Raw genomic sequence first — 23,064 nt, forward strand, 5'->3', positions numbered from 1 at the left:
AGGTCCTAGGGGGCTGGGAGCACCCGATGAAGGACAGAGTCACTTGGAGATTCTCACCCCAGACCCTTCCAGTGGGGCGAGAGGTCATGGCAACGTCCGTGCACTTTCCTGACCTGCATTTCCCTCCTCCTCTGGCATTCCTGACCATGGACCTGCCTCAGATCCTCTTTCCTCTCTCTCAGTCCCTTCTCTGGCTCCTGTCCCTGACCCCACCCTCCATGCCTCACTCTCAACCCCCAGGGCTCCAGTGCCCACCTCCACGCTACGTCTCTTAAGGGCACTTTCACCCGCTGTGGCTGCCGCTTTTCTGCAAGCTTCAGTCCTGTGTGTCCAGCTGCTCCTGAGCCTCCCACCTGCACGGTGTCCAGCATCTCACTTTCTTGATGCCCAACAGAAAGCACCCTCTCCCCAAGACCTGCTGCTCCTCTGGGCCCCTCCTCTACCCCTCACAGCAGAAACCCTGGGTAACCCCAGACACCCGGCTCAGCCTGTCAGCCTCCCCCATCCAGCCCCTCCTCTCCATCCTCAGCACCCCTTCCCTGGCTCCCGCCTCCTCCGCATCTTCCACCCTGTGTCTTCAGTGGCGTGTCTGAAATTCTGTAGTTCTGAGTAGACACCCCCACTCTATTCCTTGGTTTCACATCAGGCCTCCTTTCACCCACATCCCCCCTGTTCCCACCACAGTGGCCCCTGGCTGTTTCCTTGGATGACCTTGCTCTTCCCCACCCCTCTCTGTCCTCATTCTCCTGGTCAAACCCCACCCTCCTTCAAGCCTCCATTCAAATGCCTCTTCCCCTGGGACCGAGGCTGATCTGCTGACTGAGTAAAATGGAAGGAAACCCCATTCCCTCTCTGACACCTCGTGTCTCTCCCTCCACAGAGGATCAGAGCCTCAGTAGTGGCCCCAGGACTCCACTACTTCGGCATGTCTGTGGCCGGTGGCTTGGATTTCAGTGGCGACGGCCTTGCTGACATCACCGTGGGCGCTCTGGGCCGGGCAGCTGTGCTCCGGTAGGGTCTGCCCTGCCTCCTGGGCAGCTTCACCAGTTGCCCTGCCCTAAATGTTGTGAGAACACCAGGCACTGATGGGGGGGAACAGGCGCAGCGGTGGAGGGCATCAGCTCTGGGCTCTGCCCATCTAGGCTCGAACCTGAGCCTGCACTTAGAGGGGTGGCCTGGGGTGGGCTACTGATTTCCAAGTCCCAACGGTCTCATCTATAAATGGAGTAACAACGCACCTACCTCACAGACTTACGAGGATTAATGGAGAGAGTCTATGCAATTTAGCACAGTGCTCAGTGATGGCTGTTAGTGTTTTTAATTTCAGAGCCTCTGTGCTCTGTCCCTAGGCGAATTATCAAGTCCCGTGGCTATAAATAAGCTGACAGGGCACCTATCTGCCCTGTGCTCTTGGCTAAGCTCCAGACTTGGCTGTTTACTCAACACCCTTCTTGGCTGTCACTCACGGGCACCACAGAGCTCACACGTCTAAAAATGGCTTCTTATTCCCACCCACCCCTCGTTCTCTCCACCCTGCCCCTCCGTCAGCTTCCCATCTCGGCAAAGGGCACCATTTGCTCAGCACAAAAACCCAGGAGTCACCCTTGATTCCTCTTTCCCCTTCCCCTGCCACCCCATCAACAAGTGTGTGTTGGGCTCTGCCTCCAAAATACCTCCTAGCACATGACGTTGTCACCTGGCACCTGGACCACTTTTGTGGCATCCTTCCTGGCTCCCACTCCCTGTGCTCCACTCTCCACACAGCAGCTGGAGAGATCCCTTCCTTCTGCTGCTTACAACCCCTCCGTGGCTCCCACCTAGAGTAAAATCCAAACTCCTGACCATGGCCTGGCCCTGCAGACCCTCCATCCCCCTCTCCTGTTACTGCCCATCTGTCTCACTAATTCTGCTCTGGTTATGCTGACCTTCATGTTCTTCAAACAAACCAAACTCATTCCTACCACAGGCCCTTGGTATTGTCTGTGCTTTCTGCCTGGGATGCAGTTCCCCGAGATCTTCACAGAGCTGACTCTTTCTCGTTAACAGAGCTCAACTTAAACGTCTCCTCATTTGTGAGGCCGTCCCTGACCACCCAGCTGAGTAGCCCCCAGTCTCTATTGCCTTATCCAGTTTTATTTTTATCATTGCATTACCTGGACCTAGGGTTTTCCTGTTTCTTCTTGTTTATTTGCTTATTGTTTGTTTTCCCGCCCGAGCAGGGCTTGTCTCTTTCCCTACTCTATCCTGAAGACTCAGAACAACACTTGGCACATGAGAGAAGTTTTATAAATATTCCTCGAATGAAAGAAAGAGCCAAGCACCGATCCAGAAGGCCTGTGGTCACTTCTCACAGTCCTCTTTGCTGTCCTGTTTAGCTCAAGACCTGTGGTTCCTCTGAAGGTGTCCATGAACTTCACCCCCAACTCACTGCCCATTGGCTTCAGCGGCAGCGTGAATGCATGTTTGTGGTTTGAAATCAGCTCTGAGACCACAGCTGCCAAGTCAGGTAACAGGCAGCCTAGCTGATGCATCCAGTGTTGCGGTCAGTTCCTGTTGGCTGCAGTTGGGGCAGGGAGAGAGGGCTGGGTGGGGGCGGGGGTGTTACGAAATCCTTCTGTTAGACCTTAGCTCCTGTGACCCTAGGTTCTGTTTAATGGGGACTGCCCCAGAAAAAGGTGATCCACTGTTACGTCCACACTCTGAAGGGGTCTGCCTGACCCTGCTGGGAAGAGGGGCATTAGACAGATCCCCCTTCTTGGGGGCTGAAGGGTTTGAGTATCTGAAAGAAGACCCAGAAAAAGGCAGGCCTTTCTCCATCTCCATCTGCTGTGCCCATGCGTGCGTGTGGCTGCAGGGCTCCTGAGACGTGCCCTTCCTCTTGCTCTCTGATTCTCTCTGATTCACATCTTCCTTCGCTCCTCACCGAGTTTTCCTGGCCCAGTGGGGATTGGATAACCTGCTGAGGCCTGGCCTCTCTTCCTGTCCCCTTACCTGGCCCTGGTTGGGAGACTTTCCAGAAGGCAGAGGGTGGGCATGGCTTTCAAAGCCCAGGTACTTACTGCCAACCGAAGAGGTCCCTCAGCCACAAGGTAACAACCCCAGAGATGTCTCTCTGCTTCCCGCAGGTCAGAAAGCTGTCTCTCAGGTGGGGTGGCGTATGAGGGTCAAATGTGAGGGTCAGACATGGCAGCCCTTTCAGTCCCAGCTGTACAGGCTGACAAGTTCAGGCCCCAGAGTCTGAACAGCAGCTGCTGAGCAGCTGTGTGACACTGGGCAGGTGTCTTTCACTCTCTGGACCCTGCTTTCCGTTCTCAGCAGTGAGGGAGTTGGCCCAGGTGATCTACCAGGTGCTTCCAGCTCAGCTGTCCTCAGGTTTTACTCTGTGGTTTCTCCCTCCATTCCCTGAATTTTTCCTCCTCCTCATTTTCTCCCACAACTCTATCCTCCTCTCCAAACCGTCCTTCCCCTGGGGAAGACTGGCTCAGCCCTGGGGATGCGCTGCTCTGGGTTTTGGGTTGGGGTACCAGGTGCTGAAGACATGAGAAAAATACCTTTGAAATGAGGAAGAAACTCAGGGACGTGCCCGTGTGGGGACACCAGTCAGGAGGGGCTCACGGGGGCCCTCCATCTGGGGCTTGCCCATCCCATCCCAGCCTCATCAGGAAGATCTGGTCTTCATTCCCAGGCCTCAGAGAGACCGCTCTGAACTTCACACTGGACCTGGACGTGATGATGCCGCGGAAAAGGCTGCAGTGCTTGGACGAGAGGGCGTGTCAGGGCAGCCTCCAGGACTGGGACGCTGGGCCCCGTCTCTGCAAGCCTTTCCTGCTCATCCCCACAGAGGGACAGGTGGGTGCGGGAGTTTCAAAGAGAGTTCAGAGGTGTCTGTGTGGTTGAGAAAGGAACCGGGTGCATGCAATGAAGCCCCCACACCCGGACACACAAATAGGCAACTAAAATAATCACAGGAGATCAAGAACCACATGATGGCATGGGAGATGGGAGTTATGATACCAGAAAGCCAAATTAAAGAAACCTACTTAGGGGGTTGGGTACAGCTCAAGTGGTAGAGCACATGCTTAGCACGCACAAGGTCCTGGGTTCAATCTCCAGTGCCTCCTCTAAAAGTAAATAAATAAGTAAACCTAACTACCCCCCCACCAAAAGAAACCTACTGAAATCAACCACTCAGTAAATCTCGGAGCTTCCTTGAAGCTGACTAAAAGGGAAATACTTTTTGTTTGTTTGTTTTGAGCAGGGAGGTAGTTAGATTTGTTTGTTTATTTTTAATGGAGATACTACAGATTGAAACTAGGACCTCATGCATGCTAAGCACATACTCTACCAGTGAGCTATACCCTCCCCCAGGAAACGCTTCAGTTGCTGACATTCTTCTTGGTAATAAATTGGAAATAACAGGGCTCCCTCCCCCATGCCACCTACTCTTACGTGGTAATAGGAGTGGGGCACAGGGACTTTATTTATGTGGGTCAGCATCAGAAAAATTGAACGAGGGAAAGTAGAAATAGAAAGACAAAGGCTGTCATTTATAGACATTTACTCCCAACCAAGGTGCCTAGAAACATGGAAAAATATGTATTTGTCAGGACCCAGAGCCTGACAGGACCCAGAATTTTGGACCTAAAAGGATCATTTATTCCAGTAAACTCATAAATTATGCTTCTGACTGCACATCTGTTCCCACATCTGTTCTGATTGTTAATTGGATTCAGGAAGAATTTTTAGCAAGTCTGTGGCTTCCTTACATACAAGTGTAGCTACCTTTTGCACCTGGGAATCATGTTCATCTACTCTCAGGCATTCACAGCTCCTAGCTGGCAGGTCTCAATAAACAAAGAGAATGGCAGATGGCATCCCAGGCCATCTCTTTGCCTTCAGGTTTTATTTCTTTGATATGTGCTCCATGCTGCTTCAAGAAAGATCTTTGTAAACACAGATGAGATCACGACTCTTCCCTTTCGTAGCTCCCTTTTGTCCTCTGAATAAAGTCCAAGCTGGTTTTGAACTCCTGATGGCCAGAATCCCTTTGTGGATGGCAGGAACCATTAGGTGTTATAAGGCCTGAGGCAGATCATGGGAGATTTTCCCAATGCTCTTGGCATCTTGGTTGAGGGAAGTGTCCCTTCAGCCTGGCTTACTGGGAAAAGGCTTGGGGCTCTGGGCTCACCAGTGTCACTGTTTGTTTCCTGTTATGACTATATTCAAGTTAAAAGTTTTCTCCTTGCATCTTCTCCCCCACATCCAACTCCAACCCTGCATTCCTTCGTGACTCTGCAGCTCTGTCAGGAGGACTGCTTCTCCAACATCAGCATCAAGGTCAGCTACCAGCTCCAGACCCCTGAGGGCCGGAGGGACCACCCTCAGCCTGTCCTGGACTTATACACTGAGCCCTCCACCATCTTCCAGGTGACTCAGCTAGGACCAGACTCTCCTGGGAGCATTCCCCCCCAAAACACCTGCTCCCCCAACTTGAGAGAATGTTAAAGTTGGGAGGGTCTTCAGACAGCACTTGGGCCCCTCACTGTACAAATGGGGTTAGAGAGCGATTGAGATGACATTACTTTCCCCAGGGCCTCCCTGATGGGTAACACTGGTCTCCAAACCACCCCAAAGCTAATTCTTTTATGTTCACAAAAAGTGCTTGCGATGTATTTAATGAAGCATATGAATACCCGGCTTGGCAAGGGTCTTTGATAACAGTGTGGTGGGGGATCCTGTGTAGGGACTGGACTGGAGCCCACCTGCCCTGCTCTCTAGAGAGGATGTCCTTTGGTGCACCTGCCTACCCTGGTCCTGGCCAGGGGCTTCAGGCTGAGTGGCCCACCAGACCTGCACCCCAGCAGGCAGGTAGTATCACAAGAAACTGTTTTCACAACTGCAGGAAATCAGAGGGGGAAAATAAACAGTCAAATTTTGATTCTATGATATCCCTTTGTAGTTAAAAATATCTTATGGGGAGATCCTTTGAGCTTATGTGATATATCCTATGATATATCCTGTCTAACACCCATTCATGATTTTTATCTTAATCAATGATTACTTGGATGGTTTGGCTAAGAGATTAAAAAAAAATTTACCCCACCTAGAAAATGGGTGAGGAGAAATGATTTGGTGTTAGGTTAAGCACACAGATGTTTCCAGAGGATGAGCTCAAGCTGGGAGCTTAGGATATTTTAGTCCTGCTCTCTATTTCACTCTAGTGAAAGAGAGCAGGCTGCTTGGCTATACTAAAAACAAAATGAAAAAAAAAAACCAAACCTGCCCCAAATTGTTGACCCTGTCAGAGAGGGCTCCAAGCTTGGACTTCTGCAAACTGCATCTCCCTTCTCGGAAAGCAGAAGGTTTCCTTTCTAGCTCTCTGGGCACACCCTCTAGCTCCAGGTCATGGAAACGGTCCTTGCACAAAGCTGCTGCCATGGTCCCTGGCTGCCAGGAAGGCAAAGGCAGAGATCCTCCAATTAGGGAGCTGATTGTGTCTCCTTCATAATAAAAATAGACCTAGCTCCTTTAGAAAATTTGATTTTTCAACCTGAGCTGGAACTTTTCAACCTTGACTGGGCCTTTGGTCCCAGGGTGACTTTCTGAATTAGCCTGTTTTGGTGTAGGCAGGATTGCAAAGGGGATATTTAACCTATAGAGACTAGCCATGGGGGCCGAGGGCCTTGACAGTACTGGGTTAGGTCTGTCCCATTTGTGCCCCTGTTGTTCCTGCCTCTGCTTAAAGGGACTAAGGGAGCTTTTCTTCACATGGGTTTTCCTCCCTGAGGTATTCCAAATAGTGAGTTGTGGGGGGAGGTATAGCTTGGTGGTAGAGCGCATGCTTAGCATGCATGAGGTCTTGGGTTCAATTCCCAGTCCGGCCATTAAAAAAAAAAGGAGTGGGGGAGGGTAATTGCTCAGTGGTAGAATTCCCCCCTTCAAAAAAGGCAAAGTGGTGATTTGGGAGTGTTGCTGCTTAATGAGCATGATATGAATGTGACAGTTTCTCCCACCATTTCACCAGGGCCACCCTGTTTTTGACCTTGGTCAGAGGCCTGACGCATGGTGTACCTGTGTTGTAGGACCAAGCATACCCCCATCCCTGATAGATCAAGGAACATCACAGTCACACCTGTCACAGCCACGCGGACACAGCCTCAGGCTGTCAACCTTGCCTGCACTCCTCGGAGTGAGCAGGAGGGACAGGCAGGTCCTAGGGAGAAGCTCAGGAGGCAAGACTGCTGGCGGGGGCGGGGGTTCCTGGGCTGACCCTGCCCCTGTCTGTCTGCTTACAGCTGCCCTATGAGAAGGCCTGCAAGAATAAGCTGTTTTGTGTCGCAGAGTTACAGTTGGCCACCACCGTCTCTCAGTGAGTTGGATCCAGCATCATAATTTTTGCAGTTAACTTCCTCCTGGAGGCTTGTGTGGGCAAACACCTCACCAGGACCGATCGCTCACCTCCCCCACTTCCCCTCATGGCCCACAAAGGGTTTTTGCATTGATTGATTGACAAAGTGAAAAAGAGCTGCTTTATTGCTTAGAAAGAGAGGGAAATAAAAGGCAAAAAAGAAGACACTTAGGCGGGGAGCCGTTAGCCAGGTGGCCAGCTGAGACAGCTCAGCCCCTGATCAGGCCGCAGGGTCTTTTGTTGGAAGGCTCTGCCATGTTATCTTTATTCAGTGGAGCCAGTCACCTTCTGTTATCTCCTGAGTCCTCCATCACCCAATGAGGGAGGCAGGACACAGATCTGTATTCCCATTTTATAGATGAGAGAACAGACTTGGTAGTGGAGGGCCCACGTGGGGTCAGGGGGTCATCGGGTGGCCTCAGAGCTGGGTCTCCTGACATCCTGGACAGTGCCATTTTCATAACCCAGTGTCTCTCACTCTAGGACCACCTCAACAGTAACTTCTTCACTGGCTCGTCTCTAAACCAAATTACTTAATTCATTAAATATTTACGGAGCATCTCCTCTGTGCCAAGTACTCTAGGTGTCAGAGATACATCAGTGAACAAAAAGTCCTCTGGTGCTTTTAGGGGGAGAAGATAATAAATGAGCCCACTTTTTGTTGATGAGATGTACTATGAAGAAAAATAAGGCAGGGAAGGTGGGAGGAAGTGCCTGGTGGAGGCAGGGTTGCAGTTTTAAGTAGGGTGGTCAGGAAAGGGCTTGCTGAGAAGGTGACATTTAGGTACAGGCGAGAGGAGGTCGAGCAATGAACCATGCGGGTGAATGAAGGAAGAGCACCTGTGAATGCCCTGAGTTGGGAGCCTGGAGGTGGGAGGCGGGCCGGGACACCAGTGTGGCTGCAGCAGAATGAGGGAGGGAGAGGTGATGTGAGGGGAGGAAAGGTCATTTGTGGCTGCGTCTCCATAAAGGCTTTTTACCGTGAGCTGGGAAGTCAGGGGAGCGGCCGTGATCATGCACTCGCGGCTGTGTTGAGAATAGCCTGTGGGAACAAAGGCGGAAGCAGCGATTTAGTAAGGAGCTATTGTAATAACCCAGGTGAGAAGTGATGTGACTTGGGCAAGGGTGTTAACGATGAAAGTAGTTATATTTTGAAGTCAGAGCCCACAGGATTGGATGACAGACTGGATGATGGGAGTGAAGACAGAGAGGGGTCTAGGAAGTCTTTCAAGGTTTCAGCCTGAACCTCTGGATCTGTGTGTTCAATACAATAGACTGGTCAGATTTGGTTACTTAAATTAAAATTAATTAAAATCAAATAAAATTTTAGTTCCTTAGTTGCATGTGCTCCATTCCCACATATGGCTGGCTGGTGATACTGAACAGGACAGAGAGAGACCATTGCCATTACTGCAAAGTTTTACTGGGCCACACTGAATACTAGAATGACGGCGATGCCAAGAATTGAATTGGGGAAGCTTTTGGAAGAGTGGTTTTGGAAGGCAGGGTGGGGAGGAAGAGATCGTGACTTTCGCTTTAGATACGTAGTGGTCTAAAAATGCCCTCCCTGGCCCCTAGTGCTGTGTGTGTGACGTTGCACTGATGGCCAGCTGGCATCTCTGGGGAAGAGCGCTGTTCTCTGAGTCCTGGTAAGCCCCCTCGTAGACATTTGCAGGACTTGTGTTTCAGATGTGGATGGCTTAGTGCTGCCCCCTCTCCAATCACTAAGGATCCAATTCAAGATTTTTTTAGTGCTTTGGAATCCAGCCTAACAAGTAGATGCAGTTGTTTCCAACAGGGAGTTAATTACCGCCAAGAATGCCCTCCTGGCCAAGTCCTTGTGAAATAGCCATCGAACAGCTGGCCCTACACCACCCCCTAGTGTACACAGCTAGCAGTCTCTTCTTCAGAAGTATTGAGTCTAATCATTAGCATCCAAATGTCTCCGTGGTTTTGACCTTTCTGTGGACTTGGGTCTCCTAAAGAGTCTAAAGGAAACTACAGACCCTTCTCCCTGGAAGGTAACACATGGCGTACATGGGTGTTTGCATTTGGGGCCCTCTGAAATTGTTCCTGGCCCTCAGGTTAAGAACCTCTGGTAAATATTCTGATGACTCTCAGACCTCTCTCCTGGGTTCAAGAACAGGATACCCAACTGACACTTCAACATCTAGGCCTTTCTATCCTCTTGACACCTCTCATCACACCCCGACAGGCCTCATCTGGTCAACTTCCGCCCTCTGGTCTTCGCTGTGTTCTTGCCCTCATGACTAGCCCCACCCGGTCGTCCAAGCTGGGAATTCAGAACACATCCTGACTCTTCTCTCTTTTGGGCTCCGCTTGCAAACGTGGCCTTGTCAGCCCTGGTTTCTATCACCCCCACCCCCCACTACTGTCTATTTCGGGCAGGTGTCATGTCACAGTTGGATCCCACACGGGCTCAGTCTCTGCCCCCTCTGGCCTTCCAATCACTCTATCCTCTTCTCAGCTGTGATAAAAACAAAACACAAGACATGTGTCAGCATTACTCCCCAGATCCATCTTTGAAATATTTCAGATGGTGACAAAGTTGTCTTTGTTATTGTTGATACATTTTCCTGCAGCGCTGGATTTCTGACTGGTTCTGCACTCGGGGGCCCCACAGTGCCTCAGTGGACTGAAGGATGCTCTCACCCATCCCCAGGTCTTCTCTTCTCCAGGCGCAACAGACTCGTGTTTTAAACCACAGCCTTTAAATTGGGAGGGACAGGATGATTTTGCAGGTGGGAAGGCTGGGGTTGAGATGGGGCAAGGGCAGTGTCTGTCTCCTGCCAGCTGTTTCTCCCATGTTGAGCAGGGTGCCTGGCACAGAGAAAGTTCTCTGTAAATATGTGTGAAATGGATGAATTTGTGTTACCAAATACATTGCTTAGGGTCACAGTGTTAGAAGGAAGATTAGGTCCACTTCTCCCAAGTCCCTTTTGAGGCTGTTAGACCTCAGGCAAGTTAGTTAGCCTCTCTGGGCTTCTGTTCTCTTCTCTATAGAACGGAGAGTAACCATACTCTCATAGGGTTACTACGAGGATTAATTGAGCTTGTGAAGCGTTTAGCACAGTCCCTGACACTTGGTAACCATTAGATAAATGGTCACGTCACACAGCAACTGAGGTGGGTGTGGCAGTCCAGGGGTTTGCTTCTGCTGAGGGGAAGAGAATCAAGGCTAAAAATATCCTTTAGGCAATTTATGTAAGACGTTCGTTAAGCAGGCGCTGTTGTATTGCACTGACGTTTTTACAGACTAAATCAACTGTTTATCTATTTGCCTACCCTGTGCAGGCAGGAATTAGTGGTGGGTCTCACAAAGGAGCTGACCATGAACATCAGCCTAACTAACTCCGGGGAAGATTCCTACATGACAAGCATGGCTGTGAAGTACCCCAGGAACTTACAGTTTAAGAGGATACAAAAGGTAACTGTGACAGCCATTTTGGAAACTTGCCACCAAGCTCAAGGCTTTCCCCTCCCCGCATCCCTGCTTTGTTAGGGCAACCTCCTAACTCTGCCTGGTCTGCTCAATAAGGACTATTAACTAGCTGAATCCCCTCCAATCAACTACATGCCGTGGGTCTGATCATGTCATTCTGAGCCTTAAAAATGTTCAATGGTGCTATCTGCTGCCCAAACACTCCTTTTGCTTGCAGCCTTTCTTAGCCAGGGTTCTGGGAGAGAAATCATCTCTAATAAAATAGCTTGGGCTGGAAAGTAAAAGTCTGCCCAGCCTTTCATCAGCCCGGGAGCACAGACTCAAAGCCAGCTGCCCGATGCTAGGAAGTGGTATTTCTCCCAAGGACACCTGCAGCTGTAAAGTACTGTAGCACCGAGAAATTTTCTTCCACAGGCAGCCAGCAACTTTGCTGTTTGAAGTTATATCTGTAATTATGAAATCATCTTATTCTCGCCTGGAGAATCTAAGCCACTTGGACAAAGAGAAGCAGCCTCATTTTCCATCTGAGGCTTGGAACTTCAGATAAAGTGTTTCTGGACATAACTTTTCACATTCACCTTAACAGTTCCCAAGGAAATGGGTCCCAGGGTCCATCTTGCAGTCCAGACCTCATGTTGAGTGGCCCTTTGGCACAGCCCTGCTTTGTCTTGAGTCTCCTGCTTTGTTTGCATTTCCCCTGAACTCCACCTCTCCCCGGAATCCTTTACTGTCTTTGCTTTTGTTTGGTGCGATGGACCACAGTGCCTTCCCCTCACTGTAATGAGTCAACAAACTTGGCTTTGTCGAACTGTGGGTTTGTCCCTGGAGGCCTGAGGCTATCCGGCCTATGAAAAGAACACTGTGATCTCTAAGCATCTAGGATGGAATTGGATGTACCGTCCTTGGGAGAATTAGGGAAATGCAGTCACTCGAACCACTTTCTGTATTCAGTGGTCCAGATGAGGGACCATGGCGGACGAAGGCTGCAGGGCAGTGCCTGGCCCGTCTCAGTCCATGACGTTGGCGCTGGTCTGAGGCCCAGTTCAAACATCTCCACCCCTACGAAGACCAAAATTCCTGCTGGCTGGATTTTGTCTTTCTCTGCTGCTTTTCTCTGTACCGCTCGCTCTCACAGAACCCCTCTTTGGGCCTTGCATTTTAATTCCTCAGCCATCAGGTACTGAGCCCTTCTGCCCAGCTTGTGAGGAAGACAAGGACAAGGTCTGATTTGTGTCCCCAGCTCCCAACAGGGTGTCTGGCCTGAATTGGTGTAAGGAAATGGCTTCTTTTTTTGCCTTTAAAAAAGTGTCTTTTGTGTTAACAGCCACCTTCTCCAAACATTCAGTGTGATGACCCTAAGCCAGCGGCTTCGGTCCTGGTCATGAACTGCAAGATTGGGCACCCCATACTCAAGAGGTCATCTGTGAGTCTGTTTTGACTGGCTGACGCTTCTCACTCACTCCCCCGGGGTTGGTGTCTTCTGCTCCCGTCTCACTAGAACCTCTTAGTGGCAGTCTCCACATCCACAGCAGTGCTTAGAGCTGCCAAGCGTGCTCTGAAAGCAGGGAGAGGTGGGGTGGGGGCGGCAGCCACACAGTCAGCTCACCCTAGGAGAGCAGAGTGAAGCTGGGCGCATTATGGAAGGAGCATCAGATCCAGCGTTATCTGCCCTGAGGCGAGTCCCTGATCTGCCACTGGTGATCTCTTGCTGTGGGAAATCTCTGAAGTGGTTCCTTCAGCTGTAAACGCTGTCTGCCCTGCTTACTCCCTCCTGACACTGAGGCTTACCTGGAGTAACGGGCCTCGAAGGCCCCCGTGCTACAATAATGGGAGGCATTAAAGTTCTGTCTCCCTGGTCTGTTTAGTCAGTAGGAAGCAGTTTGAACTGTGAGTGGTATAAAGGGAAATTGAGTGACTTTTTTTTTTTTTTAATAGGTAACCCTTTCATTAGCTTGGCAGCTGGAGGAGAGCACCTTCCCAAACAGGACAGCCAATATCACTGTGATGATCAACAAGTAAGCAGTGCCTGTGGCTCCCTCACCGCCCAGAAGGGGAACCTCTGTGAGCCCAGGGAAGGCCCTGGATCCCCGCAGTGACTTGGCTTTCCCTTCACCATCACAGATAGAGATACTGAAAATCTTTTTATTGGCACACAAAATAAAACTAGGGTATAGCCTGGTAGGATGAGCCTTGGACTAGAGTTCTAACTCTGGTTCATTTAACTTTAAGAAGCTATGTCATCTACAAAACTTCTCTGCTTGAGAGTATGGTCCTGGGAAGAGTTCTCAAATGGGGATGATTCTGCCCTTCAGGGGCAGAGCCTGAAGACACCTGATTGCCACGACACCAGCGTGGGGTGGGGGTGGTGCTACTGGCATCTAGCGGGCAGAGGCCTGGGATGTCGCTAAACATCACACAACAGACAGGACAGAACTACCTGGCCCCAAATGTCAATATTGTCAAGGATAAGAAACCTTTTTAAAAATCAGTTTCTCCAAGTACGGTCTTCCAGCGAGTCTTCTGCACTCTTAACTGCTCACCTCCAAGAATCTTTTCTGTCTGACCCCCAACGATCCCGGGAAGCCAAGGTAAGAAGCAGCCGTCTGTACAAAGCAGGTATGCTATCAACCGACACTCTTATTTCCTAGTTTCAACGAAAGAAGGTCTCTGGTCAGTAAGACCCACAGCCTTCAATTCAAGCATGCCTTCATCGCAGTTCTTCCCAAGTAAGTGCTTCCAAGGGGCCGACAGCTGCAGGACAGCTTCAGCCATTTTCTCCTGTGGAAGCAACTGGTGTCGGGGGGAGGTGGGCCCTGCCCTTCCTGAGAGGAGGCTGCTTAGAACCCAGGCTCCCACTCACCTCTAGGGCACTAACAGTTGGGTCCTAGAAACCCCATGGTCATAATCAAAGGAGGAGTGGTGCCAACTGAGGAGGGAAGGAGAGAGGGGCTGTGGGATTGGGAAGAAAGGAAGGAAAACAGCAAGGCCACACTGAGGAATGATAATCAGATCCAGAACTAGCCCCAATATACAGAATTCAAACAGTCTAACTTGATCTTAACTGCCTGACCACTTTACCTTGCTTTGATCCCTCTTAAGGATCGGGTGCCCTGGGTCCTAGTGTATCTAATTGGTAGCACTGAGGCTTATTTAAATAAGAAGGGGGCCTTGAGGTCTAACCCACGTCCTCTCAACTGCAGGCCATCGGTGATGTACATGAACACAAGCCGTGGGCTTTCTGACCACAAAGAGTTCCTCTTCAATGTAAGTGCTGGACCCGCCACTGCAAAGCCCCGCGCGGCCAAGCTGCACCAGCCATGACTTCCTGCTCTGATTTTATTCTGCAGATACACGGGGAGAACCTCTTTGGAGCAGAGTTCCTGCTGAAAATCTGTGTTCCGATCAAATTACAAGGTCTTCACCTTGTAAGAGTGAAGAACCTGACCAAGACTCAGGTATGTAGAGGAGGGTCTTGAGCAGGGTCACATCTCTCTCAAGAGTGACTATGGATTCTCAAAGGTATAAAAACTAGAGTTCTGGGAAAGGAGTAAAAACAAGATTAGTTAACGTGGGAACACATTAGGAGTAAATTACCAAAGCCATGCTCACAGGGAATATTAACCGCTTGGCCTTTAAAGTGACATTTCAGTTTTTTTCCCTTGATGGAAAAAATAAGCAAAAATTCCGACTTTTTAAGTAGACATGGAGACATTTATTTTCCCTTTGAAAATTGGTAAATTCTGCTTCTCTGTGATTGGTGAATGAGCTTGATAAACATGTGGCAGTTCTTGCACTTCTCCCTATAAACTGTCTCCCATTTTCCTTTCCTCTTGCCCTCCAGCCTGTCTGCCTTGGACTCTGCTTTGCCACAGCCTCTCTGCTGTTGGTTGATGCCTCACCAGTAACAGTTCCCAAAGCCAGCCTGTGGTACAGCAACAGGCTCTGATTGGGGTGGCAGCTGAGGCCTTGGGCTTTCCTGATTTTTTTTTTTTCCTGCTCAGGCTACAGAAAGTATCAAGGCTCAAAAAAGGAAAATACGGAATTTACAAAACCGAGTCAGGTGACAGAAAGAGGACTTTTTGGTTGTAAACGCTTGTTCTCACAGTGTAGTTTATCTTCTGAGAATATTTGTGAAGTTTAAACATTTCAACAAACATTTGAGTTTCCGCTTGGAAACAAAACTCTCGTTTGGAAAAGCTGATTGGAAACCTGTCAGAATGGAACTCCCATCGTGCGCTGGGGACAGAGGTTAACAACAGCACCAGGGGCTCCCAGGCCAGTGCCCTCTGGCTTTGCAGTGGTCAGCGCCCCCTGCTCACTTAAACAGGCTGTGCTGGCAGAGCAGGTCCGTGGCAGAGCTGAAGTTCAGCATGGTCCTGTGGAAATGCTGGATCTTTCTCCTCACCTGCTTCATGGCAGGGGTGTTGCACTTGGACTTGAAGGTCATCTGCTTCAGAATCTTATCTGTGAGGTAGTGCAGCCAGAGCACGTTGTTATGGGGGTGGTATTCGCCCCAGCAGTTGTTGTTCTCCTTCCTCATTAGCCTGTAGATCTCAAACTGGTAGTCACCTTCTCCCGTAAACAGGTCCTCATCCGTGGAAATGTCACAGAAAACCACGATCCCGTCCCGCTCCAAGCGTGACAGGGTGTAGTCAATGATGTTGACTTGCAGCCCACGGGTGGGGATGGCGCTCGTCTGCCCGTTGAGGGTGTAATGGAGCTCTTTGAGGCTGGTTTTCTTTAAAAGCACGTTCCCCCAGTGTAAGTCTCGGTGCTCAAAGTGCAGGGATGCCTCCGCCACGGCGAGGGACGCAGTGATCTGGTGTAGGATGCTCTTTGCAGTGGCGATGGAGGGCAACTTCGTTCTCATCTGCTCTAAGTCGATCCCTCCAAACTCAAATTCCAGCACAATGAAGAGCTGGTTGTCCTCAAAAAAGTCAGGCCGGTCATTCGCAGACCCTTTGGCTGAGTTATAGCGATCCCAGGCTTGGAGGAGCAAGGGAGGGTAAGACCCTTGAACACAGTGCACCGAGTTCAGCCCAATAAAGCCATCTGTGCGGTTGTGTGCCTCATTCGACAAGAGGCTCAACTCTTTGGAGATTATGATCTCAGGCAGGATTTCCTCAAAAGTTTTTTGATGAGCTCCATTGACTAACTCCGGCCCCTCAATAGCAATGATTTTTAGGGCTACAGGTGTGTGATTAGCAACTGTTTGAAACACTTCGCCAAACACCCCTTCGCCAATCTTCTCACAGCATTTCAGTTTTTCTGTGGACAGGCAATAGCTGAAGGGGACAGGCCCCTCCTGATTGCATTCCCTGTAAACCTTTTCTGCATCGGATGCCTTTTTGTCCGTGACATGTAGTATCTTTAAGGGGGTTAGCAAATACATGGAGGAGGAGTGCCAAGGGGACAGAGCACTGTTTGTTCTGTTCGTGACAGGAGGGTTTGAAAATTCTGATATGAAGGACTCAGAGAGAGAACTGGCAATGGTGGAGGTGCTGCACAATTTTGACACAGCAGTCACGATCTTCTTCTTGTGGAAACTGAAGGAAGCCCTGGCTTTGGTCCAAGAGCAGGCATTCTGTACATGAGTCAGGTCCTGGGTGACAAATGAATCTTTTTCCATCTTTTGGCCCTTTTTAAACTGCTGGTGATGGAGGAGGGAGGTATCTGCTGTCTCCTGATGCTTCCTTTTCCTGCTTGGCCCAGTTCTCTCAGGCCTGTTGATTTTCCCAGGTACAACACCTCCTCTGCACCCACGGGTCTCCTCATATTCCATCTGGACAGCCCCTTGAGACCCAGTCTCTCGACAACAGTCCTGGCCTGTGGCCATTTTCTTACCCATGCTTGATAAACCTGGGCTCTCCAGCCTCCTTCCCACTAGTTCCCTTTTACAGCAGGACTCCCTCATATTCTTCCCATCTGCCCCAAATTCAGAATCCTCAGGATTTCCTGAGTCCAAAAAGCTAAAGAGAGCTGACCTGAGGCTGGCATGGGCTTGGTGGGCCAACCTGGTGAGCCTGCCTCCTGCTGTCGCTGCCTCCTGGGAGCAGGGGAGAGATGCCTGGTCCACGGAGGCTGCTGGGAGCGGGAAGCCGCTCAGAACTTCAGAGACTCCATCCAGAGAGGCGGAGGAGTTGGTACAGATGCTGCATCCTGGCGCTGGGGACCCAGGGCCAGGGCCAGGGCCAGGAGAGGCCGGAATGCTGAACAGGGAGGCACTGGTGCCCAGCTCGCCGTCGTCCCTAGGCTGGCTGCACACACTGAGGTCCGGGCTCAGGCGGCCCGGGTTGCCTTCGGGGAAGGGCGGCGGTCCGAGCGGGCCGCAGGGGGTGCTGCACTTCTGCCGGCACCGCGCTCGCAGCCTCAGACGTCTCGGGGTCGCGATCAGACTCGGCGGGTCCTTGGAGAGTCGGTTGCCAGCGCGCCTCCGCGGCCGACCCACCGGGCTGCCGGGGAAGTCGGGGTCGTCAGGATCGTCAGAGGCCGCGGACTGCGAGCGGCCGCCCCCGCTGGCGTCGCTGCTACTGCTGCTGCTGAAGAAACGTTTCCGGTCTTTCGGCGGGAACCACTGCACGGCTGCCTGGCCCGGCCGCCGCCACGGCCCCCCGCCGCCCGCAGCCCCATACGTTCGGAAGAGCCGACTCCCGGGTCGCGGGAGTGACGCCGCCATGGCCGGCACCCGCCAGCTTGTTCAAATACAAACACCGCGAGACTTCCTCGAGACGCAGACGTGCCGGCCGGCCAGCCGGCCGGCCTGCCCGGCGGGTCCTAGCGCCGGGCCTCGCGCCTGCGCATTACAACAGGTGTCGCGGGATGTGGGAGAGGGCGGGTAACTGGCGGCTTGGCATCCTCAGTTGGTCGCGGCCGTGGCTCTCGTTTCAGGCTCACACTGTGTGCACTCAGACCCGGGAGCGTGTTTGCGGGAGCGATCCGGTTCAGGTGAGCGCGGCCGACCCGAGAGGCCGAGGGAGGGAGGAGGGCCTGAAGCGGGTGACATGAGACTCCCGGATACTATTTTTCCGAGGTATCCCCTGAAAGCACAGGCAGGGCGGTCCCAAAGCTCTCTTTAGCCTCTTCACCGGTTCACGTTTGGCAAGGATGCCGCTTTGCTCCAGCCAAGTGAGCGCGGAAACTGCGCACACCCTCTATCCTGGGCCCGTGAGGTGCTCTGTGTGCTAAGTATTAAAATTCCCAGCTTTTCCACCCGTAAAGGGATTGTTCTAACATCCTTTTCCAGCTTGTGGAAGAATGGCATTCAGTGAGCTGTAACATCTCCTCGGATAAAGAAAATGTAACCGTGGCTGCAGAGCTCTCCTTCAGTCAATCAGAGCAGGTACTTGAGATTTGATTATCCTGCTGTTTCACTGGCACCTTCCCTAGAAAGGATAATAGCGTCTTCAAATATGTCCGAAACAGGTCTCTTGATCCACCTTGTTACCCACTTACTCCGAGTAACTTACAAGGGTAACTTACTCTAGTTACTTACCAGGAATTTGAGGAATTACTTTCGACTCCTCTCTTTCTTTCACCCACTCTGTTCCAGAGCAAGCCCTGTCATTCTACTCCTCCCGCCCCCAAATATATTCTAAATCCACTCACATCTCTCCACCTCCACCGCTACTCTTGTAGGTCAGGTCGACATCTCTTGTTGGGTTTATGGCAACATAACCCATCTTGCTCTGCTCATCTTGCCTCTGCTCTTGCCATGCCCTCCAGAAATGTTTTAACAGCAAACATTATGCTACTCATCTAATTAAAAAAAAAAGTTGGAATACACTCAGACTGAAATTCGTACTTTTTCAGTGGTCTGCAAGGCCCCCTATGGTCTGGTATCCGCTTACTTCTTGCCTTTCATCTCCTAGTACTCTCCCCTTCCCTGCCTCCAGCTTGCCAGTATTGTTCTGACCACAGGACCTTTGTACTTGCTGTTCTTTCTGCATGACACTGCTCTTCCACATCTTCGTGTGTGGTTTCTTCTTATATTTTAGCTCACATGTTACCCTCTTAGAGAGGCCTTCCCTGATCACTTATGCAGAAGTAGGAACTCCGATCTAGTTTAATGTCTTGCAGTGATCCAGGTAAGAATGATGAGATCTGAACTGAAGAAGTAGCAATGAGGTTGGAGAAAAAGGGACAGGTGCAAGAGAGGCTAAAAAAGAATTGTCAAGAACTGACTTGGGGTGGGTGGATGGGTGGGGGTGTGGTGTGAGCTAAAGGGTAAGGGAAAAGTTGAGGTATAACTGCAGGTTTCTTGCTTGGGTAACTTTGTGGTTGCTGAGGCCATTCACTTGACTAAGGAATACTGGAGAAGTAACGCGTGTAAAAGGAAAGATGGTGAGTGCTGTCGCAAAACAGTAAGTCCATGTCTAAAATATGTTTTGTTTCCTCCCCATCTTATAGTTACCAAGAGATGTAACTGAGCTGCAGATCCTTGGTGAAATATCTTTCAACAAGTCTCTCTATGAGGGGCTGAATTCAGAGAACCACAGAACTAAGGTAATCCCTGGCTGTTTTCTGGTTTTCTGGGTGATGTCCTGGGAAAGCTGTGTCCGGCCTCAGAGCCCCTGTACTGGCACTCGGCTGTTGTCCTCTTCCTGTTTTCAGTCTTACTGCCTTTGATCTTGATTCTGCTACCACCTACCTCCGTGACCTTGAGTTACTCAGCCTCTGCCTCAGTTTTTCTGTCTCTGAAATGAGGTGATTGAATAAGAGGCCTCAGCTGAGTAAGTCTAAGTGGAAATAGCTAGGCAGTAGTCAACAGCCACATATACTTTGATTTGAAGATATTTTTTTTAATTTCCTGTGAGAAATTATTTTTTTGTATATATTAACCCTCTTCTTAGTGTGTAGTAACTGTTCAGTTACAATAGTGCACAGTTACAGTACTCAGGGATGTATACGTCTTTATAAGTCTTAGACTAAGTACTAGAGCTCTTGGGTTCATTTTGTAGAAATATGACTGCAAGTCAAACTGACATCTGTGATCTGTGGGCTGACTGCGCTGTGTGCCACCCTGAGTTGTCATCCTTGTTGACACTCGTCTCAGCTTGCTGCTGGCATCAGAGATGGTCCATCTGTGAGCTCTTTGGTTAGGCCTGATTCCAGATCCAAGAAAGAATCAAAGGTGTGAGACTGGATCGCTAAATACTAGGTCCTCTGATATCCTCCCTGGATGAGGAGAAAGTCACAGTTCTCTAGACATGTCAGAAATAACACTTCCTTTTATTTTTAAGTATTTCTAACACAGAGAATGATACAGAAGAAAAAAAAGTGCCCCATTATCCTATTGCTCAGATTTTTTAAAAATAGAAAAGCGACAAAGTCCAAGCTTTACAGAAAAATCCCAACTGAAAAATAGTGGTTCCTTCACTCCCCATGCCCTCATTTTCTTCTGTCTTCCCAAAGAGGGCTACTGTTAACATGCACATTCTTAAATCATTTATTTCCCCCTTTTGCTTACTGGTGCTTTTATTCCTGTAGTGTAGATTCCCCATAATTATTTTCCTTTCTTTAAATTTAGTATCTGAAGCAAAGAATTTAGTTTCTGGTAATAAGCACCTGACTTAGAACGAATCTACGAGTATAAATAGCCTTGTATCCAAGTGCATTTCAGCTGCAAGTAAGTGAAAACTCCCACTAATGTACCATAAAGTCATCTGTTGTTTATCTGAGTGAGGGAGGTGGACCAGGGCCAACGGCCTGGCTCCTTTGAATACTGTGTGCTTCTATCTGTGTGTTGGCGATGCCTTCCCTCGTGGCCAGCACAGAGTTTCCACTTCTCCCAGCGCTGTATTTTCACGGAATACAAAAGCCAAGAGGTCAGTAGCAAATGGAGTTTTTCTTCATCTGCCTCCCCTTCTCAGGGAGGAAGAGTTTCCTAAAAACTCCCAACAGATAATCTCCTTGCATCTTATTAGTGAGAACTAGATCTGGTGTCAATCACTGACCAAGGGGCATGGCTTTGTCATGATTAGCTTAAACCAGTCATGATTTCTGAACAGAATCTGAAAGGAGAGAATGGCTACTGGGTCGGCCACCACCAGTGTTTGCCAAAGCAGTGGTGTCCTCGACCTGCTTCTCCCTTCACCTCTACCAGGACAGATCTGGGGCACTTTAGGAACCTGTGGGTGTAGAAGAGGAAAAAGGGAAGAGGCGTTGAGAAATGGGAGCATTTCTTCTACTCAAATCTGTCCTGTTAACAACACTGTCATCTGGGGACTTCCTTCCATTAATTTCCTAAACCTCAGGTTCTCAAGTCCTCCCCCACTCCTCCCCGCTTCACTCTTTCCTGAAGGAGAAAACCAGCTCCCTTCCTGTTCCTCCCTCTCCATTGCTTTGCTCCCTCCCTATTTGCAAGGGAGGGTCTACCCTACGAAGTGTTTATAACGTCATTGAGAACTCAAAGGTAAATTTGTCCAGCCTTCCACCCCATGCAGAAATTCTCTCCAAAGCATCCCCGACCTTGGTGCTTAAACACTTGCATGAAGGGAAGTCAGTTTTCGGGCAGGCAGAGACATCGTGATGGCCCTCTGGCCCCACTTAGGTCCTGGGAACATGCTCTGGCCATGGGCTGTGTGCTGGCCACGACTTGGGAGCGCCTTATCTGGGTCTCACTTGGGAAGCACATCCCCTGAACTCTCCAGCTGACTCCTATCAGTAAGAGGAAGCTCAGACTTGAGGAATGGAGAGAGCCTTTGGACGGTGGTGCTGGGGTGGCTTCTCATGGGAGAGCTTTTCAACAGTACACATGGATGCCATGTTGCATTTATTATCATGCCTCTGACATTAGTCTGGTGAAAAGCAGACCCGTATCTTTGTCATGCATCTCATGTGAGAAAAATGTCCCATCAGTCGTTAGGCAAGATCAAAAAGAGTTGTCAGAACAGAGCTGGAAGGGACTTAGAGATCATTAAAAATAGGTCATCATTTTGAGATGGAGAGCTTGGGGTGTAGCTGGATGTGGAGTCTTGATTTTCTGTCTCTCAGTGTTCTTATTTTTTTTAATTTCATGTAGTCTTTTTTTTTTTTCCTTCAGTTTTCTTTTGGAGGGGAGGTAATTAGGTTTATTTACTTATTTTCAGAGGAGGTGCTGGGGATTGAACCCAGGACCTCATGCATGCAAAGCATGTGCTCTACCACTTGAGCTATACCGTCCCCCCAAATTATTTTATTTTTAAAATTTTTTCAGGTCTTTTTTTGTGGGGGGAAGGTAATTAGGTTTATTTATTTATTTACCAGAGGTACTGGAGATTGAACCCAGGACCTCGTGCATGCCAAGATGGACTCTACCACTGAGCTGTACCTTCCTCCCCAAGTCTCTATAACCTAGAGAACTTAATTCTTTGGGACTCTCTGTTAAACTGTCAGAGACTCCATAACAGAAGGTCACAGTCTCCTGGCAGACTTAGCTCTTCTAGATAAGAGACTAAAATAGTTTCTATAAAGTATTTTGGTCATAGGATAATTTTCCTGTGCTCTGGTTTTTTGGTGTTTTTTTGTTTTGTTTTTTTCCTTCAGTATTTGTTCTCTTTACTTTCGAGGGTTCTGTTGATACATGTAGCTCAGAGATTTTTTTCTCAGCCGGTTCCAGTTTCCTAGTGAGCATGTCAAAGGCATTCTTTATTTCTATTATGGCTTTTTTTTTTTTTTATCTCTAGCATTTCTTTTTGGTTCTTTGTTAGGATTTCCATCTCTCCGCTTACATTGCCTATATGCATGTTCCTTGTCTTTGTTCTTGCGTGCTGTCTACTTTATCCATGAGAGCCCTTAGCATATTCATTGTAATTGTTTTAATTCCTGGTCTGAAAGCTGGACATGATGTATTAAGTAAAAGGAGCTGCTGTAAATAGACCTTCAGTAACATGGTGAGGTGCCGGGAGGGAAGTGTTCCATCATTCTGTGATTAGGTCTCAGTCTCTTAATAAGCCTGTGCCTCTGCACTGTGACCAGTACAGCTATTTCTGTTTTTTTTTCTTCCAAAAACAGAACAGCAAAACAATACCCTTAGGATGGCTAGAGTGGGCTTGAATTAGGTACTTCCCTTCCCCCAGGACAGTTAGGCTCTGCTAATACCCAGCAGGTTAGACTGTGGTTAACTAGTTTCCCTTGAGGGCAGGCCTTGTCCTGAACAGAGTTCTCTGGCTTATTTCAAAATGATTCCTTTTTCCCTTCTCCTGCGGGAAGCACG

The 23,064-nt window shown here is 49.6% G+C and overlaps 2 protein-coding genes across 2 annotated transcripts in view; one reads left to right on the top strand and one right to left on the bottom strand.

The window, feature by feature from the left end:
* The window catches only part of ITGAE (integrin subunit alpha E), a 50,336-nt gene that overhangs the window by 25,398 nt on the left and 1,874 nt on the right, over window positions 1-23,064 (top strand). Inside the window, exons 16-29 of the mRNA XM_032498040.1 lie at window positions 881-1,011; window positions 2,376-2,506; window positions 3,686-3,849; window positions 5,299-5,427; window positions 7,296-7,369; window positions 10,724-10,856; window positions 12,196-12,294; window positions 12,807-12,886; window positions 13,520-13,597; window positions 14,072-14,135; window positions 14,219-14,326; window positions 17,760-17,816; window positions 18,115-18,210; window positions 19,278-19,373. Of these exons, the coding sequence (XP_032353931.1) occupies window positions 881-1,011; window positions 2,376-2,506; window positions 3,686-3,849; window positions 5,299-5,427; window positions 7,296-7,369; window positions 10,724-10,856; window positions 12,196-12,294; window positions 12,807-12,886; window positions 13,520-13,597; window positions 14,072-14,135; window positions 14,219-14,326; window positions 17,760-17,816; window positions 18,115-18,210; window positions 19,278-19,373 (1,440 nt within the window). The remainder of the gene's footprint in view (window positions 1-880; window positions 1,012-2,375; window positions 2,507-3,685; window positions 3,850-5,298; window positions 5,428-7,295; window positions 7,370-10,723; window positions 10,857-12,195; window positions 12,295-12,806; window positions 12,887-13,519; window positions 13,598-14,071; window positions 14,136-14,218; window positions 14,327-17,759; window positions 17,817-18,114; window positions 18,211-19,277; window positions 19,374-23,064) is intronic.
* HASPIN (histone H3 associated protein kinase) lies at window positions 14,370-17,691 on the bottom strand. Its single transcript, XM_006172530.3, has one exon. It carries the CDS (start codon window positions 17,545-17,547, stop codon window positions 15,187-15,189), a length of 2,361 nt encoding a protein of 786 aa, XP_006172592.2. The 5' UTR covers window positions 17,548-17,691; the 3' UTR covers window positions 14,370-15,186.

Source organism: Camelus ferus, chromosome 16, assembly GCF_009834535.1.
Source record: "Camelus ferus isolate YT-003-E chromosome 16, BCGSAC_Cfer_1.0, whole genome shotgun sequence".
In the NCBI taxonomy this organism is placed as follows: domain Eukaryota; kingdom Metazoa; phylum Chordata; class Mammalia; order Artiodactyla; family Camelidae; genus Camelus; species Camelus ferus.

Excerpts from the sequence above, each read along its gene's own strand:
- HASPIN (XM_006172530.3), bottom strand. The coding sequence starts at position 17,547 with ATGGCGGCGTCACTCCCGCGACCCGGGAGTCGGCTCTTCCGAACGTAT.